The sequence below is a fragment of the Castanea sativa genome, chromosome 2, assembly GCF_040712315.1.
Source record: "Castanea sativa cultivar Marrone di Chiusa Pesio chromosome 2, ASM4071231v1".
NCBI lineage: Eukaryota > Viridiplantae > Streptophyta > Magnoliopsida > Fagales > Fagaceae > Castanea > Castanea sativa.
Genome location: NC_134014.1, coordinates 13,195,174 through 13,218,492, shown reverse-complemented (window position 1 = coordinate 13,218,492; position 23,319 = coordinate 13,195,174). Strand labels below are relative to the sequence as shown.

Sequence of the window (23,319 nt, the reverse complement as noted above, 5' to 3'; positions counted from 1 at the left end):
TGTTAAACAGAACCTAAGTTACGTCTGGTCCTCGGATCACCTACTTTGGGAAAGTTAACATTTTTAAATTTATTCGACTAAGTATCAAGCTGAAACTTGGTATGCCTGGATCCTCGGACCACATACCTCGTCTAAATTGATATTCTTTACTAAGTGTTAAACAGAACCTAAGTTACGTTTGGTCCTCGGATCACCTACTTTGGGAAAATTAACATTTTTAATTTATTCGTCTAAGTATCAAGCTGAAACTTGGTATGCCTGGATCCTCGGACCACATACCTCGTCTAAATTGATATTCTTTACTAAGTGTTAAACAGAACCTAAGTTACGTCTGGTCCTCGGATCACCTACTTTGGGAAAATTAACATTTTTAATTTATTCGTCTAAGTATCAAGCTGAAACTTGGTATGCCTGGATCCTCGGACCACATACCTCGTCTAAATTGATATTCTTTACTAAGTGTTAAACAGAACCTAAGTTACGTCTGGTCCTCGGATCACCTACTTTGGGAAAATTAACATTTTTAATTTATTCCTCTAAGTATCAAGCTGAAACTTGGTATGCCTGGATCCTCGGACCACATACCTCGTCTAAATTGATATTCTTTACTAAGTGTTAAACAGAACCTAAGTTACGTCTGGTCCTCGGATCACCTACTTTGGGAAAATTAACATTTTAAATTTATTCGTCTAAGTATCAAGCTGAAGCTTGGTATTGTTGGATCCTCGGATCATTTACTCGCCAAGAATTAATACATCGGATATTTGCATAGACCATATGCCTTATCTTTACATAGTTCAAACTAGAGTTCCAAAATGAAGAAACAAATACTCAAAATGCATCACTTAATGCAGTTCTCGGCATAATTAAGCCTTCCTAGGAGTATCAATTTCAATTCAAGCTGTTGTTAATAACTTTGGTGAAAGACAAAGAGATGATATTTATGGAATGATATGATCAGAACAGAGCAAAAAGCAAGAATCATCCAAACAAGTAAAACAAACATTCGTGCTTATATTAAATTCAAAGTAAGTACTTTTTCAATCACATTTAGAAATTACACTTAGAGATAAAACAAAATAAAAAAAAAATATATAAAAAAAAAGGGGGAAGGAAGACAGCAGGCATTCATTGTTTCAGCTTGATCTTCAGAGGGCCTTTGGGGTCTTTAGGAGATGGAAGTTGGACCGAGGACTCAACGGCAATTCCTTTGCCTTTGGGATCATCTGTCAAGGGTATTGGATTAGCTTGATCACCCAACTCATCCTTCGAAGATACCTGAAGGTCACTTGAGGGCTGTACGTCTTCAAGCACCTTTTCTTGTACTGGATCAGCTTGCTTAGAAGCATCTTCAGGAAGAGTTGAATCCTCAACCAAATCAGCCCCCTTATCCTCAGATGATCCCTGGGCAACTTCTTGGGCAACTTCAGGAATGGAAGAAGCGCGAATTGCGGGAGGATAGTAGACACTCTCTGCTTTCCAAAGAGTGGAAGAGGCATCAACCCCAGCTTGGGAAAGTGCCTCATTCCACACTTGGAGGCAGTAATGCCTACATACCTCGGGAACCTGAGCCTTGAAGGTTTCAGTGACCTCCTTTACGCCTATATCATAACCATCTTGTTCGGCTTGGTCCCTTGAGATCTCGGCCTCTTCTTTTGCTTTTTCAGCCTTTTTCTTCTCCTCAATGGCTTCTTCTTTGCTCTTGATGGCTTCCTCTTTGGCCTTCACAGACTCATTCAGATCTTTCTTAAGATCCTCTACGAGCCTTCGTGCTACTAAGAGATTATCCTCGGCTTGGCGAAGCATTAAGCACTGATCCTCGGCCTGTTTAGTCGTCGTATTCAGATCAGCCTCTAAGCCTGCCTTAGCACTCTCAGCCTTAGCCAATTTTGTGACCTCCTGCAGTTTCTTCTTATGAAGGTCCGAGATCTTTTGGGCGGTTTCACGCCTGGACTCCTCGGCCCTCAAAGATTTATAGGAGTTGATGGCAATCTCCTCTGCCCTATGGGCAGATTGAACAGCCTACGAACAAAACATATAAAAATCAGACATATATATATAGAGAATAAAAACAAAGGCCAAAATTTTAGAGAAAGAAAACTTACCATTGCAAGCTCCTTCTTCAAAGTCATGAAGACGGTATGGTCCCTTTTCTTTCTCAGCTCAACCATATCCTCAGGGAGTAACAGCGCCTACTCCAAAGCATCCGCGACGCATGCAGCTGTCCCTTCATCGGAATTCCTAATGGACGCATCCACAGTAATGGCCTCGTCATCCATAGACATATCAGGGAGCCATAAAGGGGCGCGCACGGCCACCTGTTGGTCAGTTCTTCTCTCCGACCTAGTCTGTATGGTACGGGCCTGCTTTGCACCCTTTTCCACCTCGGACTCCTTGGAAACAGAGCCCTTCCCTGCCTCCACCACTTCCTTTCCTTTCGGCTGATCTCTTTTTCTTTTGAGATCAGCTAGGTTGGTGCGTTGGGTTTGGGAGGATAGGGGAGGAGGAGGAAGCCTAGCTTCAGGGCCTTTGTCAGCACCCTTTTCTTGAGTCCGAGGGCGCACCTCTTTTGGTGGTTCTTGAACTCGGGGGGCCTTATCATTGCCCTCAAGGACATCCTTTAGACTGGGCTTAGTCTTTAGTTGAATGCCCATAGTGTCAAGTTCTTCAGTAGTAGCCTTTAAGATATGGGTAGAGGGGCCGAGGATGGAAGTTGAATCTTCAGGAGAGTAGGGTTGATTAAAAACCTCAAAATTGTCCTCGGAATCTGATACCTCAACTATCTCTTCTTCTTCTTCCTTTACAGTGGAGTGAGAAGGTGCGGCTTCACCAAATGTTAAATTTGTGGAGAAAGGAACTGTGGGAATCCCAACCGGAACAAATTGTGGTGGTTGGATTGGTTGGGTGACCAAGGTGCCTTGAGGAATGGCAGTCCCCTCCGGTAGCAAAAAACCCTCAACAGCAACACTGATCCGAGGAAGACGAGGATCGTGGGCTTTGATCACGCACTTCGGCGCCTGAAAGGCTTTGGATATTGGATTGTAGCCGAGGATCAGATGAGCTGCTCGGAGTTGACCGTCAGTATGCACAAAAACCTCAGCTTGTAGGATCCTATCCAACCGTCCGAAGTCAACGAGATTGGGATGACGATCCACGGCTTGTGGATCTGTAGAGTTGTCCAAGTAAGAGAGGGTAAGAATAAGTAAAAAGACAGAGGATAATAGTATGTAAAAGAAATTTCACCTGGAGTCCCTTCCCTTGTCGGACAGGGGAGGCCGTCATGCCAATTCCCTGATATGATCAGGAAGCCGTTTTTTAGGCCCTTATTTGATTCAGGCAGACATTGAATTAGCCTAACCTCTGGGTATCTAGACTTTAGGTAATACTCATCTTTTTTGCTTAGGTAATGGAGGTTGTAAACCCAGTTCACGTCGTGGTGAGTGAGCCCTAAGTTCATCTTCTCATTTAAGGCGTCTATGGAACCTAGGATCCTAAAGACATTTGGGGCGCACTGGGTGGGAGCTAATCTAAAGGCCCTAAAATAATCCCTAGTCACGGTTCCCATGGGGATTTTCATTCCCCCTTCGATGAACGCAATCATCGGGATTACGACTTCGTTTTTCTTTTTGTATAATACTCTTCCTCGTTACGGTACGTAATGGATACATCCGAGGGAATTTTGTACTTAGCCTTAAACTGCTCTATTTTTTCGTTCGAATCTACCGGGGACGCGAACCTACCCATTCTTTTTGAAAAAAGGGGGGTGGGAAGAAAACTAACTACGCCGAGGATGAAAGACACAGTGAAAAGGAGAAGACGGGAAGGAAAAGAAACAAAAGAAACTAAAAGCTGTTAAGGAGGGGAAAGAGTATTGAAGAACTTACTTTTAAAAGAAGAAATCACGTCACCTCGGACAGAGTACTTGAGAGAAAGAGAGAGTACGGGGAGATGGAAAGTGTGGCAGGTACGTTATCAGGTTTCTGTAGTGTGAGGAAGTTTGAAGAAAATTAGTATTTATATGTCAAAAGGTGTTTTGAAGCGGGCGAATTCCCGCCTCAACACAGGAATCGCTCTCGACCGTTAGATATGTGTCATATCAATGAAACGTGGGGGACATAGAAGCGCCAATAATAAATTCGGGGGCGTTTCGCATACCGAAGTATCGGGAACACGCGATGGGTAATTCAGAAGTTATTTCCGTTAGTAACATTCCAGGATCCTGCAGGGTGAAAAGGTCTTTTAAATCGAGATCCTATTTTCCTCCCGAGGTGAAAGAAAAATAAAGAATCTCGAGGGGCTATTGTAGGGGTATTGGGCCCAGTAATTTATAATGGACGGCCCAACAAGGTCTTTTGGGCTAGAAACCCAAATCCGAAAACATCAAAATAATCGTGGAGTATTTAAGTGTCCCTTACCGTCCGAGGAGTAGATTTGTCCTCGGAATGTTAAGCCGAGGATATACAGTATACGTGGAGGACAGTAGAAAGAGCGGTGGAATGTCTAAAGTAAAGCTGCTACTACCGCCCATATATTAAAGACCCTGTAATTGATACGCTGACAATATAGATGGAAGGATGGGACCTGAGTATAGAGCTTGGAACTTGGTCCCAAATCCCAGCGGGCTTTAGGGAAGAATGGATGGGACAAGTATCCAAAAATGAGGGTCACGGCCATAAAGTGGAAGATGATGAAGAGAAGAGGAGGAGTATAAATAGGAGGGAAGGCATACGAAGAAGAGGGAGGCTTTTTGAGAAAGAAAAAGTGTATGATAATCAATATTTGTATCCACACTTGAGAAATACTATTAGAAATTATCCTCGGAATCAGTCCGAGGAGGGATTCTCAATCTTACTCTTTGCAAACGATTCTTTGTTTTTTTCCATTGGGCCCAAAGCCCGTTCTTTTTGTGATTGTCTAAAGCCATCCTTGAAATCTAAATTATAAACCCATCCTCTACAAATTCATTGTGAAGAAAGGCCTTTCAAGCCCATTTTCCTCCTAGTCGTGGTTTGGGAACCTGAATTGTGTCCTTACACATACAATAATTTACTTGCCACAAAAATTAAAAAATTATATAGAATACATGCGCAAAATTGAACTCTAATTAAAATTAAATTTAGAATCTAATTGAATTTAGACTCTTCAAATTTTAGCACCTAATAATTCACTTGAAACACAAATTTAAAAATTAGATGAGACACGTGGCGTAAAATTAGACTCTAGTTTAGAATTTAATTAGATTTTCTCTTAGCTTTGGTATATATATGACTTATAAGCTTGAATTGTTTTTAGTTATACAAAAAAAGGCTCATAAATATAAAATCATTCAAAAATTATATTTTTTATGGTTTACTTATATTGGACTTCTTGTTTTTTACATTAAATTAATTCATTTAACACAAAAAATAAAAAATCTTAGATTAGGTGGGACACATGACATAAAATTAAACTCTAATTGAAATTCAATTTTTACATTGAAATAACTCACGTGACACAAAAATTTAAAAAGTTAGATTAGATAGGACAAATGGCATAAAATTAGATTCTAATTTAATTCCAAATACACACACACACACACACACACACACATACATATATAACTTATAAACTTGAATTGTTTTTAGTTAAACAAAAAAAAAGCTCATAAATATAAAATAATTCAAAAATTATATTTTTTATAGTTTACTTATATTAGACTCCTCGTTTTTTACATTAAATGAACTCTTTTGACACAAAAATTAAAAAACTTAGATTAGATTGGACACATGACACAAATTAAACTCTAATTAAAATCCAATTTTTACATTGAATCAACTCACTTGGTACAAAAATTTAAAAATTTAGATTAAATGTGACACATGTCGTAAAATTAGATTCTAATTTAATTCCAATTTGAAATTTAATTGAATTTTCTCTTAGTTTTAGCTATTATTATATACTAGCTTGTAATCCCATGCATATGCATGGATATACTTAAAATATACACATTAAGATGCATAGTATAATAATCTTACATATATAAATAAAATATTATTGATAGTCATTCTTATATATTTTTTTAACTCTTTAAAAAATCTTGTAAGAATGTTATTAGGTAGAAAATGTAAATTGTCAATTTTTTAAATATTTTTATGTTCATTAATTCTAGAGTCTTTCGTTTTTGTAAACAACAACTTACTTGAATGGATATTTATGATATGGTTCCACATTTGATTCCAAAATTAAGAAATGAAATTCTCTCTAAGAATAAATAATTTAGGACACATGGTGCAAAATTGGACTTTAATTGTAGAATCTAATTGGATTTTCTCTAAGCTTTATCTATTAATATATATTTGTGCCAAATGAATTGTTTTTAGTTATAAAAAAAGGCTCATAAATATAAAATCATTCAAACTCTCTCTTCCTCTAATTTTATATATAGTGTTAGATATATGATTATGTTTTTTTTATGATTTATTTATATTAGGCTTGTCGTTTTTTTCTTTAAATTAACTCATTTGACACAAAAATTAAAAAAAATTCGATTAGATAGAACACGTGCCATAAAATTAAACTCTAATTGAAATCCAATTTTTACATTGAACTAACTAACTTGGTTCAAAATTTTAAAATTTTTGATTAGATGGGACATGTGGTTTAAATTAAACTCTAATTGAATTCCAATTTAAAATCTAATTGGATTTTCTTTCAGCTTTACTTATTAATATATATATATATATATATATATAAATGACTTATAAACTTGAATTGTTTTTAGTTCTACAAAAAAAAAAAAAAAAAAGACTCATAAATATAAAATCATTCAAAAATTTTGTTTTTTTTTATGGTTTACTTATATTGGATTCATCGTTTTTTACACTAAATTAACTCATTTGGTACAAAAATTAAAAAACTTAAATTAGATGGGACACATGTCGCAAATTAAACTGTAATTGAAATCTAATTTTTACATTGAATTTACTCACTTGGCACAAAAATTTAAAAACTTAGATTAGATGGGACACACGGTGCAAAATTAGACTCTAATTGAATTCCAATTTGCAATCTAATTGGATTTCTTTCAGTTTTATCTATTATTATATATATAGACTAGCATGTAAACTCTATGCAAACGCATGGATGCATTTAAAATTAAAAAAAAATTATTATAAAATATAAATAATTAGTCAAATTAATTTTTTTAAAGCATGTAACACATGCATTTATGCATACATTTAGATACATTTAAAATTTAACACAATTTCTATCATAAAATATAGATAATTAGTCAAATTATTTTTTTAAAGTAAACGTAATTAGTTACATATTAAAATTCTTACCTAAATTTAATACTACTTATGATTATTTTTTTTCCTAATTTTTAATAAAATAGAACGTGTGGTGATTTTTGTTATGTGGTGATTTTTATTTGATTTATTTTTTGAGAAACATGTAGTGATTTTTTTTTTTTTAAACTTTTACAGTTCATTAATTAATATTAGATTCTTAGTATTTTGCACTCAACTCACTTGACACAAAGATTAAAAAACTTAAGTAGACACATAGCACAAGCTTAAGTGGATAATTACAGTATAGTTCCTACATAAATTTAGACATAGGGCACAAAATTGGATTATAATTTCAAATTCTAATTCAATTTTCTCTAAACTTTACCTATTAATATATATATATATATATATATATATATATATATATATATATATATATATATATATATATATATATAGATGACTTATAATTTTGAATTTGTTTTTAGTTATATGATTATGTTTTTTATGGTTTATTATATTAGACTCCTCGTTTTCTATACTAAATTAACTAATTTGACACAAAAATTTAAAAATTTAGATTAAATGAGATACGTGACACAAAATTAAACTCTAATTCAAATTCATTTTTTACACTAAATTAACTCACTTAGCACAAAATTCTAAAATTTAGATTAAATGAGACACATGATGCAAAATTAGACTCTAATTGAATTTCAATTTGAAATTTAATTGGATTTTTTCTCTGCTTTACCTATTATTATATAGACTCTATTACTGTATAGATTAATTCCATTATAATATATATTATAATAATAATTTGATTATTATAATTCGATTATTAAGGAAGGGCGATTTGAATCTTAGATATCTTCATCGGAACACTCAGAGATACCAATTGAATACTAAGATTGCAATCATAAAGTTATGGCTATAAAGAATGAGTTTTTTTTTTTTTTTTGATAAACAACGAAAAATTTTATTAGAAAGAAAACAAACCCAGGACACCAGCGATATCAATATACTAAGGGAGAAGTATAATAAAAACAAAATGCAATGCTCAAAAAATCTAAGTGAGAAAAACAAGACAAAGAAAGAAAATCAACACTACAATCCAACAAAACACGAAAGATATTAACAACTTAATTGCTGCATCAATAATTTTTTTGAGGTATGGGTGTTTTACAAGCCTAGTGAGATTTGTTTATATGCACCAACCTAGTAAACTAAATATAAGTTTCCCGTACAACACTGAAAAATATGTCAAGAACCTTGTGACTCAAATGACACATAATGATGTATTTAACGAAGATGTTTATGGTTTAAATCCACCTTCACTTTCAAAGCCATTTATGTATTTGCCTTTTTTCTTAAACAAAAAAATATTCATGTGATTGTGATAATGAGATAATGGCACACAAAGTCACAAACCCTTTAAGTCATTCTTTACATGTAGATAAAGCTCTCAAATCAGTTTTTTTGTGTTGCTTAGATTACTATTGAAATGTATTTTTTGTAGATGATTAGTCAAGAGTCTTGTAGCTTATCAACTCATAGACACTCCTAATATTTCTAACATAGATATCCAAAGTTTTTTTTTTTTTTTTTTAAAACTTTTTCTCAATGATTACGCTACCTATTCTCCCTCTCCTATGCTCACTAAGATCCTTTGTAGTAATTGGTTCTAAAATTTATCATGGTGGAGTTATCCTATTGCTAATTAAATTCATCAAGATAGAGCTGTTCAGTTGCTAGACTTTGAAAACTGTATATGTAATGATTTCGTATTGCTTAACAAAAGCTTTTTTACTAACAGTTTTGTACCTTAACGAGTTGGCATCTCTCAGTGGTGGTGCCACGTATAGTCCAGGGTGTTCCTAGAAACACCCTGACCTGAAAAAAATAATTTTATATATGATAATTAATTTTTTTTTTTATATTTGTTTACCCTTAAAAAAAAATTAGGAACACCTTCAACCAAAATTATGAACACCCTGAACAGAGCACATCAATGACAACAACCAATGGACGGCGCCTCCGCCTCGAGCAACGCTGCAACAGAGCACATCGGTCATCACATTGGCCCTTAAACTCGAGCTCCAGAACCAGAACACATTGTGTATCGGAAATCGGTCTTCCTCGCCACCATGAGATCTGTCAAACGTTGAGATGAATACTTTTGCAAAATCTTTTGGAAAAAAAAAGAGCACGATTATGACACAATTTTTCTACAAGATTTTTATGACAAAAAAGTCTTGCATTTTTGTTGTTTGTAATTGAGGCTGAGAAGGAGGGAGAGGAAGAGATTTGTTAGGAAGAGAATAAAGAGATTGAGAAGGGTGGAGAGGAAGAGACTTACAAGAGAAAAAAAACAAAAAAAAAGATAGGAAAAAGAGAGAACCTCTGAACCTGCGGATGAGAGATGATTAGTTAGGAAATGGGAAGGTATAAAGTCAAGGCGTTGGGAAAGTAAGAGAAGTTTAAATGTGTGGATGAGAACCATTCAAGACAAGAGTGAAAAAAGAAAAAAAAGAAAAGAAAAGAAAAGAGAAGATAAAGATGAGAAAATTAAAAAATGGTGGAAAGACAAAAAATCAAGGAAAAACTGGTTTGGGCTTGGGCCATCATGTCACTTTCTCTTCTGGTACTCATTGCTTAGATTATCTGCATTATTGTTTCTTAAAAAAAGATTACCTGCACATGGGGTGTGTGCTAGTGCAACTAATAAACAATAATTTAATTAACCAATAATTAATTGGGAGAAGCAACCAACAAACAATAATTAATAATTTAATTAACCAATACGTTATAAAAGATAAACAAATTAAATTATGTTAGGCTAAACAACAATTAATAATATTATAATTAATGAAACAACAATATAACAAATTATAGTTTATAAAAGACAAACAAATTAATGAAACAACTAAACAACAAAAATTAATAATTTTATTAATATTTCAAATGAACTTATAGTTTATTGTTTATTCTTTTACTAGAATTATGGACAAATATTTGATAAGAAAATCACGTAGAAGGTAATTGTAAACTTCATGTATTTGCGTGTTTTTTTTATTGTTGTTCTTGTCAACATACAAAATTTTCTTTTTATTAGATTGTGTAATTTATGCTTGTTGAGGAACACTCTGAAAAAAATTTCTAGAGCCGCCATTGCGCCATCTCTAGGTATTCATAACACTGATTCAGGGTTCAAATACTCGACCCTCAACTATCGAGTTATCAAAAAAAAAAAAAAAACTTGATCTTCTAATTAGCATTAAATAATTTGTAATTCAAAGTTTTCTATAAACTTGAAATTCTCCTTGCATGTTATGGGCTTTTAGCCCCCGCTAATGCCTTTTGTTTTGGGGGTAAACCCCACCACTGTCTCACCAACTCAATATCCAATCCAATTCGACTGTCTTTTTTACCCCTGGGAATTAGTTACATTCTTTGAGAATTTAAGCTGTGTATTTCAGGGTGTTGATTTTCAACGACAAATCCATCACAATTGGAAAAATTTATAAATGGAGAAACAAAATAAAAAATCACTGGCAAGATTTCAATCATAAATCCAAGAACAACATGCATTTTATCAAATAAACTGCATGAGCTAGCAATCCCAAGGAGGTGCTAACTTGCAAGATCCCAAAATGAATTTTGTACAAACCACTAAGTGCTAAGCAACCACATCAGTGGTTGCAAAAATGTGTAAAATGCAAAAAGTGCTCAATTTTGCATATTTTAACCCCCAAACACCTCCATCAGTCTTTGTAAAAATGTGCAAATATGCACCACAGCTGTGCAAATGAACAGTAACTGTGCATATATACACAGTTACTGTTCATGTGTAAATGATTTTTTAATTATTTTTTTCTCTCTCCTCTATCAAACTACTTCTGTTCCTCAACATTTACAACAACTGAGTGCACTAAAATAAGAAGAAGGAAGAAGAAGATAACCACCCAACCACCAAACCTAGTGCCACCACCAAACATCGCAACCTAGCATAGAAAATTAAGCCAAAATCAACGGAAAATCAATTAGAAAATCCAACTCAAAATCAAGACATATCCACTGGAAAACCCAACTCAAAATCAATCAAAAGTCACCGGTGAACCCAACCCAAAAACAGTTCAAACCCACTGGAAAACCCAGCCCAAACCATACTCAACGGAAAACTCACGTGAAATGCCCAACGGAGCTGGATTTACCGCCCGATCTGCTGCCACTGTTGCTGCTCGATCTGCTGCCGTAAGGTCTTCCATTGCTGCCGTCCATTGCTGTCGTCGATTGGGGGTGGGAGGCAAAGGGTAAGTGGTGGAGGAGAGAGGGAGGGGTGAAGGAAAGAGGGAGGGCGAAAGCGAGAGGGAGGCCGAATCGGCGGAGGGCTAAGGCGGCGAGCTGGATCAGTGGCTATGGCGGATTGGGAGAGGCAGCTATGAGGGAGAGAGTGAGGGAAAGAGAGGAACAGGTGAGAGAGTTGAAAAAGTAAAATAGATTTTGAGGGAAAGAGAGAATGGGTATTAATAAATAATAATAAAAAACAATAAATAATATTATTTAATTAGAATAATTAGAATAGATTCGTAAAATAGATAAATTGATGTGGGTTTTTTGGAAATGTGGTAGTGTAAAATAGAAAAAAAGTAGGTTTTTAGTGTATAATTGATGAAAATTTTTAGACAAACTAATGCGGTTGCTCTTAATGAGGCAGTCAAATGGCCCGATATATGAAAATAAAACTCATCTAATTGCCAATCATCATGCATATGATAATACTTGCATATTTTTACCAACTAGCATTATATACTACGAAAGGGAAATCTCTCTAATTTTCTTCTTTCTTTTAGTAAGCAAAAATTCATGACAGAAGCAAAACCCAATACTTCTTTCTTTTAGTAAGCAAAAATTCATGACAGAAGCAAAACCCAATAGAGCATAAGACAAATCGTAATCAAATCAATATACATAGAACTTAATTAGATAGGATACTTACAAATAGTTACTACAGCACAAAGCAACCAATGTGTCACATGGTCAATTTTTCTTTTAAATTTTCTACCTGTAATGGCATTAAGTCCTTGACCTATTTTCAGCCAATACACCACACACACACACTGCAAGAACACTCAGAACAGAATTATCAAGGGAATTCACACACACACACACACACACACACACACACACACACACAGTATTTACAGGGCACTAACCCTAACCTTTATTACTCAATTTCAAGTACAAAGGAAGTTTGGAGAATACACACGAAATTCTCTAAGGAAAAACATACACTTTTACTGTTGACAACCCCAACGGCCTAGGATATATGCACAGAAATAATTGTCACGGCAGTTACTGCCAAGTTATTGCCCCATTGTCCAGGATTTGCTGCCACATGTGGTTTGACTTAGGACACCTTCAACTGATGCTGTCTTGGCTTGCTCTCCATGTTTCTAGCCCCTACTCAACAGGTTTGAACATCCAACAAGTTAGGAATTGTTTAATAACTGCTGGTAACTGTTGCTGCACACTCTGCACATGCTAGCCAATCACTCAGCACATCACAAGGCCTTTGCCCATGCTCCAGCAGCCCACACATAATTGTTCCATCACGTTTTTTAGAGGCCTAACCCTTGCCCAAGCCATTCTCATCAGCATCACAGCCCACACAACATGCCTACATGCAGCACATCATGTAACTGCCATCAGCCCACTCACACAAGTCCATGCATTCTGCCAGCACCAACCAGCCCAATGCCTTGCACAACCTATGATCATCACAGTAGCCCATCACTGCCTTGCACTCAAGCCACCAAGCCCACATATAAACCAACCATTAGCCAAGCCACCACTGCCATGCACCATCACATAGGGTCAGCACCACTTGCTGCTGCCCATCAACTAAAATCATCTCTGCCCACCATGGCGCACCTTTGCCATGGTCTTGGGGCATCATGTGGAGCAAGGTGCCTCCACATGTTGCCCCTCATCATGCTCATCATTCTGAATCCAGCAGGGAGACCGGACTTGTCCCCCTCAAAGGGCAATTAGAAGCTTCACTAGATAGGCATGAGAAGCCATTGATATCTTGAGAAAACATTGAGCCAGGTGACTAGCCTGATATTGTCTAAGCACTCCAATTTCTCATGCCATCATCGGCAACTCGTAAAACTCCTGACACTATGGCATCCCTTTCGAATTGCAAGTGATTAGATCGAATCACAACCGTTTTCAAAAAAGGAACAATGGCTTAAATGTTTTTATAAAATTTTCCTTTATTGCTTTATTAATGCTTTGGATAAATACAAAAACTTAATTTTTTTGCCACATAATTAAAAGAATTATAAAAGAAATTTAACTGGAAAATGGATACAACATAATTACGTGCTTTTAAAAAAAAAAAAAAAAATTCAAAGCACAACAAAAATAGGGAAAAAGTTTGGTTATATACTTAAGCTCCGTTTGGATAGTGTTTGTGTTTCACATTTTTCTCCTTTTTTTTTTTTGAAAAGAGCATTTATGCTTTTGTAGTGGGTCCTGTGTACTGTTCACGAAACTCACAAACCTCTTTTTTTAACAAAACTTTCATTAAAAATAAGTCCAACGGCACTATTCACACATTTAAAAATTATTTTGCTACAGTGTTTTCAATTTTCAGCGAAATAAGCGGTATCTAAACGCACACTTAGTTGTAGTCAATGGTTACAACTTCATTTACTATATTTTCATTGGATGTGAATATTGACAAATCTACCATGAGATCACATGTTTTTTTTTTAATTTTTTTTTATATATATTTACCATGCTTGCAAATTTTTTTAGAAAATAAAAAATTAAGAGCTATATGTTCTCAATTAAAATTTTAAATTTCAAGTTTTTGTAGTCTAAAATTATGCTCAAAAAATAAGTTGATTGATCAAATAATAAGTAATATTCGATTGACACAAAATTTGATATGCGTATTTAGAATATGAATGACGTTTAATCTAACAACTAGATTTTCAATATATAGTCATGTTATTTTTTTTACCAAGTTGAAATTGTAGTCATTAGCCAAATTTTTAACCAAAAAAAAATAAAATAAAAACTATGAATATAGATAAACAAATTATACATTACTGTTAGTTTCTTTAAAATCTTCTCTCCTCTTTTTGTATGTGTTAAAAATACTAAGTATTCTAAAATAAAAAAAAATTATCTACTTTTTTTTAGATTATGGAGTTATGACTTACGAGGGATTTTATTTAGGATTGGGAAAGACATTTAGACGTTAGAGATAAATTTATTTAACCAACCTCTAGCAAGTGTCTCATTGACCACTTCCAACTCCATCAACAACATATATTATCTAGCCTAGAAGTTCCAAGAATACTGAAAATAACAATGGCAAACAAACAATACCAAGTGCCAACCCGATCAACCCCCAAAGTTCTTTTGACTGGTACAAGCCTTCATTGTTGGTGGTGTGAAGGACTAGAGCTTCATTCTTTGTATCATCAGTGAAAGCCAATTTAGTGACTGAAGCAGTATTCTTGGTAAAGGCGGTTTCAAGTTCCAGATAGAGTTTTGTTTTCTGATGTAACTTTACTAAACCTTCAAGAAGGAATGAGATACATTATCTTGATAGTGGCCAAATGCTGCAGAACAGTCTGTATTTGCCTTGAAAGCTTGTAATATAAAGTTTGCTCGAGTGCAAAAATGGTCATGGACAAAACCCTCAAAGCTCCTTGGAGGTCTTCTCAACAAGACCAACATTGTTCTACAAGATAAAAGGAACATCATGCTGTTATATCTCTTTGATAACTTTTTATTTTGAGAATGACGACGATCTGGCTCATTGTAGCAGGGTTTCTCATTAAGAACAAGCCCTTGGAGTGACACTAATACCTGGAGAATTGTAGATTTACAAGGGTTCCATCTAGCTTCCTTCTCACCATTCCATGTGTTGAGGAGGCTCAAACAGACTTTTCCATCGCTATACAAATTTGGATTTAGGTGGTAGCCATGTGAATGATAATATGCTTTGGAGGGCTATTGGGATAGTCAGGAGGAAATGCAAAGTCGAAGAAGAAAAGACCATCATGATAGGGTGTGCCGGCTGCCCCAACAATAACTGCTCGTAGCAAATCCATTCTTTCTTCATAGGCACGAACATAGATAGTTTCTGGCAGACTGTTCCTTAGGATTTTCCATTCTTTCATGATCTTCTTGAGGACACCCTATTAGCATTCGTGAAGCAATCTTTCTTCTTGCCAAAAAGGCTCAAATTCAAAGAGGCAAAGTGATGATCCGAATAGTCTGAGACAATGTCAAATTGTTTGAACTCTTTCATTCTCTTTGCTGATGCTACATTGGTGGCGTTGGTGGTGGCTGCTGCCTTTTTCTTTCGCCTGACATATTGATTGAAACTGTACGTGAAAAAGATGGTTATTTGGTTTTCAATTTTTGTGAGTGACCCTTGTGATTTTAAGATACAGAAATAGAACCAAAAAAGAAAAAAGAAAAAAGAATAATCAAAGCATAAAGTTATAAATTGTTAAATTAAAGTGTGGTCAGTACAAATTATATAATTGTATTATGGGCTTGACAAATTCCATTCTCCATAGCAACATATTATCTATATAATAATAAACGAACGAAGATCAATTTTTGGTTTGATTTCAAGTTTGGTTGTTCCTTTTTTTTTTTTTGAGATATAACATTATCAGTTAGAGCATCAGCATTTGTGGTGCCAAAAATTTAGTAATTTGATATTACAAAAAACTACTTTATCTATTTTACCACATTACTTTACAAAATACCAAACATTAATAATTTTATATTAGCATTCAATATAATAAAATAATATAAATAACATAATAAAATAATATATCTACTATAACCACCACCACCAACACAATAAAATAATATATATATATATATATATATATATATATATTTTTTACTATCTTAGCAACAGTGCACAACCAAAGATGGCAGTGTATTGAAGCTCAACGGCCAAATTTTTTAGCTCTCTCCACCATTGCAGCATGCTTGTGGTTCTAAAAATAGCAATATGACTTTTTAGCACTACTAATGCTAATGCTTTTTGCCTATTGGAATTATTTTTTCATCCCAATGGCATTGCTTATGTTGGTTTTCAAATATCATGTTCGTGAGTGGCTTTTGTGTCGTATAGAGATAAGGTATTTGAATACATAACTCAACTCTAACCTTGACCTATTTATTAATTATGCCAAATCACCTTAACCTGAACACAACTTATTTATTAAGTGGATTGATATGTTATAACCAATTTCAACCTGTTTATATACCGTACAAGAAAACTAAAGCAAAAAATGATTTTTTTTTTCTTTTTTGAGTAAAAGGGTTAGGAACATTATTAATATAACCACTAAAATTCTTTTAACCTCTTAATTATGTTTAGAATTTAAATTTCTGTTACATAAAAGTGAAATTTATTTATATGAATTGGGTCATTTTTGATTGATTGTGGGATAAATAACATGAAACTTTTTTCATTGACGGGTACAAGACTGTGTAGTGTTCATATTATCTTCTGTTGGTTAACGTCTTAATGAATTTCCTAGGTTTCCCATAAAATTTATTAAAAAAAAAAAAACGGAGAAAGAAAACACATACACAAAAACTGTATATATACTACAAGGCCAAGTTAAGGTTGAGGTACATTATTGAGATTTACATGGATCACATGTATATGAAGAAGCATTGAATATGTTCACAAGAGTTTAATGAAACTTTTAGGAATTACATACCTGATTACATTATGCTTTTCCCATAATCATTCTCTCCAGCGCTTTCTTTTGTGAATCTAAACCCGCTCTCCAGAGGCTTAGTCCTTTCTCATCATATATATTGTTATTTGTTAGGGATCAGATAAGTTTTGTTTTGTTTTTAATTTGTTGAGAAATTTCCTAATAATTTGCGTTATATTCTGTTTAAAGTTAAACTACCTCCTTAGAGTCCTTTGGAGCAAGGACATTACCATATTACAACAATGACATCATCCCACATTGTTATTGTCAATTTCTTTTAGTTATTATTATCATTTTTTTAATTTGATAATAACAACAATAAAATTATTCACATAAGCACAATATTTAAATAAAATTATCATTTTAAATAAAATTCTATCTCTCTAATAAGTATAACTTACATTCAAACTTAAATATTGATAATTTATCTCCAAATTTGTAAGATTGATTATATATATATTATATAAAATTGAAGCCTTTGACTTTGTTAGAGCTCCCACATTTTTACACATCAGCACTATTTAAATAAAAAAACAAAAATTCTAATTTTTAATTTGCCCCCTCATTATTAATTTTTTTTAATTTGATTTTTCAACACCAATTTTGACGGAAGAGACTTGCCCATGTAGAAGTCATAGGGTTTGAGAGATCTGTTTGGTGATGGTGGCAACAAGAGTCGTGAGCCTCAAAAGTTTGATTCCCTTGCTCTTTCTTATTTCACTTTTATGCTTTTGGTTTAGATGATTTGTGAAGCTTTTCTTTATTTTACAACCATTCTCTTTTAGTTTATTTGATTGCAACTCAGAAAAGGGAAGAGAGAGAGAGAGAGATCAGCGAGTGGCAGCAACTCAAGGAAAGAGAAAGAAAGAGATATGAAGAGAGTATGTTAAGAGAGGAGCGTTGAAGAAGAAGAATGAAGAAAAATTGAGAGAGGGAGTGGAAAATGCAAGAAGCATAATAGAAAGTCAAAAACATAAAATTTAGTGCTATATGCAATGAATATAAAATTTAGTGCTATATACAAAGACAAAAGAACACCTCAATCAGAATGAGAAAGGGTTTGTTCCTTATTTCACTTCTTTTTTTTTTGTTATTCATTTAGTATTTTGGATTTTTGAAATTTAAATTTTGAATGTTTTTTTTTTCCTTTATGAGTTAATTTTGGAATTTCGTACTTTCTTATGGAACACTCTAATAGTTGGCAACTTGGATTATATATTTGCAAATGTGGTAGGTTAGACATTGAGTTTAGACTTTAGAGGCATTGTTGTGAACTTTGAGGTAGGTTTGTGACTTTGAAGCTTGAAATTTCTCTAAGCCATTGATGTTGTTGGGTGGCTATTATAAGTTTTTATTTTTATTTTTATTTTTATTTTTGAGAAAGAGTGGCTATTATAAGTTAATACCTAATATTATACTTTTTGCATATAATATATTACCAGTTTTTTATGTTTTGATGTGCAATAGGTATAAAATGAATTTTGAATTTTTTGGATTGTGCATATACCCTTGGATTAAAGCCTATGGTATTAGAGCTGGTATGTCTTGAATATGTGAAGTATGTTGACTGGATTCTAGGTTTTGAAGATTAGATTGATTCTGACAAAGTCTTTGAGAAATTTCTCATGCTCTTATATAAGCTTTTGAAGAAATTAGATTTTTGGGTACATTAACCTTTTTTGTCCCTAAAATTTGGTTTAAGTTTGATTTTCTCATAAAATTTTAAAATTTAGGATTTGGTCATTATGCGACTATACCGGTGTATCCTAATTTGAAGGAAAATTGAACCAACTACATATTTAAGAGACCAAAATTGAATCAATCCTAAATTTAAATGGTAAAATCCAAACTAATCCTGCATTTAAGGGTCCAAAATTGAACCAACCCCATATAGAGGGATAAAATTGTTCTCCTTTTAAAATTTTTGGGACCAAATCCAAACTATTTATGGGCTCTACTTTGTAGGAAACAACAAATATTGTTTGGTGCCATTCAAATTTTAAACATGTAATTTTGAAAATTTTAATATAAAACTTTTACGTGGATGACACGGGTTGGCGACTAGTTTTAATAAAGAAGAGCATACCAAGATTTGGCTCCTCTCCCATTATCACTTATTTTTATTTTGGATGGAGGGCATGATATATAAAAAATCTAATGGTAAAAAACAAGTCACATCACTATATAATTTATTTCTCTCTTAGCCACACCACACTTTTCAGTAACCTCCCTTGGCAAACCCATATACACCAATGTCCTTGGCAGCAGAACCATAAAAAATAATGCAATAGGCTTCAAGCTTCTTGAAAGTGTACGAAAAAATTGTATTATTCAAACATGAGAAAAAATCTATAAAAATAAATAAGTGATACCATATGATTTTACTTTTTAAGAGAAGGGCCAGTTTTTTTTTTTTTCGTTTGGATGTGAGTGCCAAAAGGCGACGCTAAGGTTCAATTAGCACAACATTTTGAAGAAGAAAGATGATGACTTACAAATAAAGTAAAAAATTTCCCTTATATTAGAGTCCTTAGAATTGGTCATAAATCTTTGAGTCTTTGAATCCTCTTTGGTTGTGGTTTCTCATTGTAGTAGCCTCCTCCACTAGGTCCAGCCCCATCATCCTTATCGTGACTTGACTTATTTCTGGTATATTATGCTACTAAATCCTCAAGATCATGAAGGAGAAGACCAGGAGGTCTAGTACCTCATAGAACATACTGTTTTTGCTGTTGCACAGTGTCATAGTCTGATAACTTTCAGCTTTTTTCAATGGCTACTTGCTGGCAACACTTCTCAGATTCCTATGGTGTCTACGACATCATTTCCGATGACTCCTTGCTATTTGCTTCCGATTGGTATATAGGCAGTGGGTTTGCAAGGGGTATTTGCCAAAGCGTGTGCATAAGTGTGAAATAAATTATATTGTGATATGACCTGTTTTTACCATTAGATTTTTTTTTTTTAAATGCCATGTGTTCTCAGTCTAACTAAAAATGAGAGAGAATGAGATGATTTTCATAGACTCACAATTGGCACATTTGACCTCCTAAGATTTGGCCTAAAATAAAATAGTTAAGATTCTAAAGTATCACAAAGATTTCATTTTAATTTGCGGGAAAATGAAAAGGTTTGTGATACTAAATTGTGATTGGATGAAACCAAAAGGGATAATTTATTTGTCTAAAAAATGCAAATCTGTTATCATCTAATGTGAGATTGCACTTTGTTAATTATGTCACTTACACATGAATGTTCTAACAATTTTATTGAAAAGATTCATTAATGGTGGAATGAATATCAATTTTTTGGAGCTCCAGCTTTTTTCATTTGTCGGCAACAATTGAGATGACACTTTGCTGTTGGAACAAATAATGAGGAATTAAAAAAAAAAAATTGAATAATTAAAGAAAGAACATTTAAATAGAATGGTAGAAGATTACAAGATGGAACTAGGTGTCTTGTAAAACTGGTTATCTAAAATAGAAAAAAAAAAAAAAAAAAGCTTTTAAATGTCTGAGATAGAGAATTTTTTTTTTAAAATTTTAAACCGGATGTAAATACTATAGTACTCAATGTCAAAATGAAAGAAAGGTGGCAACCATAAAAAATAATTAAAAAAAAGTTATAGTCCTGATTTTTCATCATAATTCTCCAAATTATTTAGCCACCCTAGCTCTAGCCAGTATCTCATAAACCACTTACCAGTTCCCTCGAGAAGATTTGCAACCTTATTCACAGAATTGACAAAACATCACTAACAAATAAAAATAAAAAACGAATCCCAACCCAAAAATCCACCATTTTTTTTTGGAATATGGATTGGACTGGGGCAAGCCTACATTGTTGGTCGTGTGAAGGCCTAGAGCTGCACTCTTCATGTCAGTAGTGAGAGCTGATGTAGTGACTAAAGCTGTATTATTAGTCAAGGCGATTTCAAGGTTCGGATAGAGTTCTTCCATTATTAGTGCCTTAAATTCTGCTGAATCTTCAATGGTCGTGTGAAGGCCTAGAGCTGCATTCTTCATGTCAGTAGTGAGAGCCGATTTAATGACTGAAGCTGCATTTTTGGTCAAGGCGACTTCAAGGTTGGGATAGAGTTCTTCCATTAGTGCCTTAAATTCTGCTGAATCTTCAATGGTAGAGGAAGAATGAGATCCATTATCTTGATAGTTGCCAACTATTGCACAACCCTTTATATATGCCCTGCAAGCTTGTACTATAAAGTTTGCACGAGTGCAAAAATGTTTATGGACAAAGCCCTCAAAACTCATTCGGGGTTTTCTCAATAAGATCAACATTGTCCTACAAGATAAAAGGAAAATATTGTTGTTATAGCTCTTTGAAAACATTTCATTAGGAGAGTTACTAAGATCCGGCTCATTATAGTAGGGTTTCTCATTAAGAACAAGTCCTTGGAGTGACACTAGAACCTGGAGGATTGTGGAACTACAAGGGTTCCACTCAGCTTCCTTTTCACTAATCCATGTGTTGAGGAGGCTCAAACAGACTTTTCCACTGCTATACAGATTTGGATTCAGTCTCATGCCATGTGCATGATAATGTGCATTTGGAGGGCTATTGGGGTAGCTAGGAGGAAATGCAAAGTCGAAGAAGAAAAGGCCATCATGATAGGGTGTTCCAGCAGCCCCAACAATAACTGCTCGTAACAAATCCATTCTTTTGTCATAGACTTGAACATATATAGTTTCTGGCAGATTGTTCTCTAGGATTTTCCATTCCTGCATGACCTTCTTGAGAACACTACTATTAGCATTTGTGAAGCAATATTTCTTCTTGCCAAACAAGCTCAAATTTGAAGAGGCAAATTAATGATCCGAATAGTCTGAGACAATGTCAAATTGTTTGAACTCTTTCATTCTCTCTGCTGATGCTACATTGGTGGTGGCAGCTGCCTCTTTGATTTCGCCGCATGTGTTGATTGAGACTGTCGAAAAGATGGTTATTTAGTTTTCAATTTTTTTGAGTGACCCTTGTGATTTTAAGACGCAGAAATAGAAAGAATGGTACATTCAAAGCATAAAGTTATGAAGTGTTACATTAAAGTGTGGTCAATACAAATTATATAATTGTATTACTGGCATTATAAATTTCTTTCTCCATAGCAACAAAGTATATGTAAATTGAGACTGTAGAAAAAGATTATTATTTGGCTTTCATGAATGACCCTTGTGATTGTAAGATACAGAAACTCAATAAAAATTAAAAAGTACAATCAAACCATAAAAGTTATAAATTGTTACATCAAAGTGTGGTCAAATACAAGTTATATATACGATTGTATTAAGGGCACGATAAAATGGATCCATTCTCTATAGAAAAAAAGTATTATGAATCTTTTTCATTGGATGGAGAGATTTGTAATTTTCACTAATAATCTAAGAATCAAACCTGTGATTTTTTTTAAGAACGAAAATAATTTTTTTAATAATTTGATCTGAAGCTTGGGTTTCTTTATTTCCTTTGAGATATAACTTGATCAATTAGCCTATTAGAAATTTTCTCAGCCCCAGTGGCATACAAATGTGTGCAAGCAATATAGAAAGTAGAAACACCACAAACACACGCAGTATGCACACACTACTGTACATTGAACCTTTTTGAGTTGAGATTTACGAGTAATTCTTAGATACTTTCGGAATATAGAGAATGATGCTCCCTCCTTTCTCATTTATGATGGGGTCCGCTCATTAAATTTATGGTGGGATCCACTATAAATGTGAGAGGAAATAACACTATTTCTCCATACTCCGAGAATACCTAAGAATTTTTCGAGATTTACATAAATCACGCTTTCCAAGCAAAAAACACACACATACACTGTATATATAGTACAAGGCACAGATAAGGTTGAATTTATTTATTTATTTATAGTTACAAGGACCACAATTTCAGAGAGGAAGAAGATGTGTTCACAGAGTGTTCACAATTTCAGATTACTCGATTTTAATCATCAAATAAGTTATAATATATGAAGATGTGTTCACAGAGTGTGATGAAGCCAAGGAATCACATACCTGAAGACGTAATGCTTTTCCCAAAATCATGCTCTCCAATAGGCATTCTGTAAGGCTAAAGTCTAATCCAGTTCTTCACAGAATAACCGGCTTCGTCCTTCCTCATCGTTTAGTTATGAATTATTATCAGATAACATTTGTTCCGTTTTTGGTAAGCAATGGACTAATAATTAGCATTATATTATATTTAAACTACCTCCAAAGAGTCCTTTGGAGCAAGGACATCACCAG

General features: G+C 33.9%; 1 protein-coding gene and 1 pseudogene across 1 annotated transcript; both read right to left on the bottom strand.

Annotated features, from left to right (window-relative positions):
• Window positions 1-14,861: 14,861 nt before the first annotated feature.
• Window positions 14,862-17,309, bottom strand: LOC142624909 (putative ubiquitin-conjugating enzyme E2 38; annotated as a pseudogene).
• Window positions 17,310-20,675: 3,366 nt separating this feature from the next.
• LOC142624908 (putative ubiquitin-conjugating enzyme E2 39) lies at window positions 20,676-23,118 on the bottom strand. Its single transcript, XM_075798637.1, has 3 exons — window positions 23,089-23,118; window positions 20,893-21,846; window positions 20,676-20,780 (listed from the first exon to the last, which is right to left on the bottom strand). Exons 1-3 carry the CDS (start codon window positions 23,116-23,118, stop codon window positions 20,676-20,678), a joined length of 1,089 nt encoding a protein of 362 aa, XP_075654752.1.
• Between the last annotated feature and the right edge of the window lie 201 nt (window positions 23,119-23,319).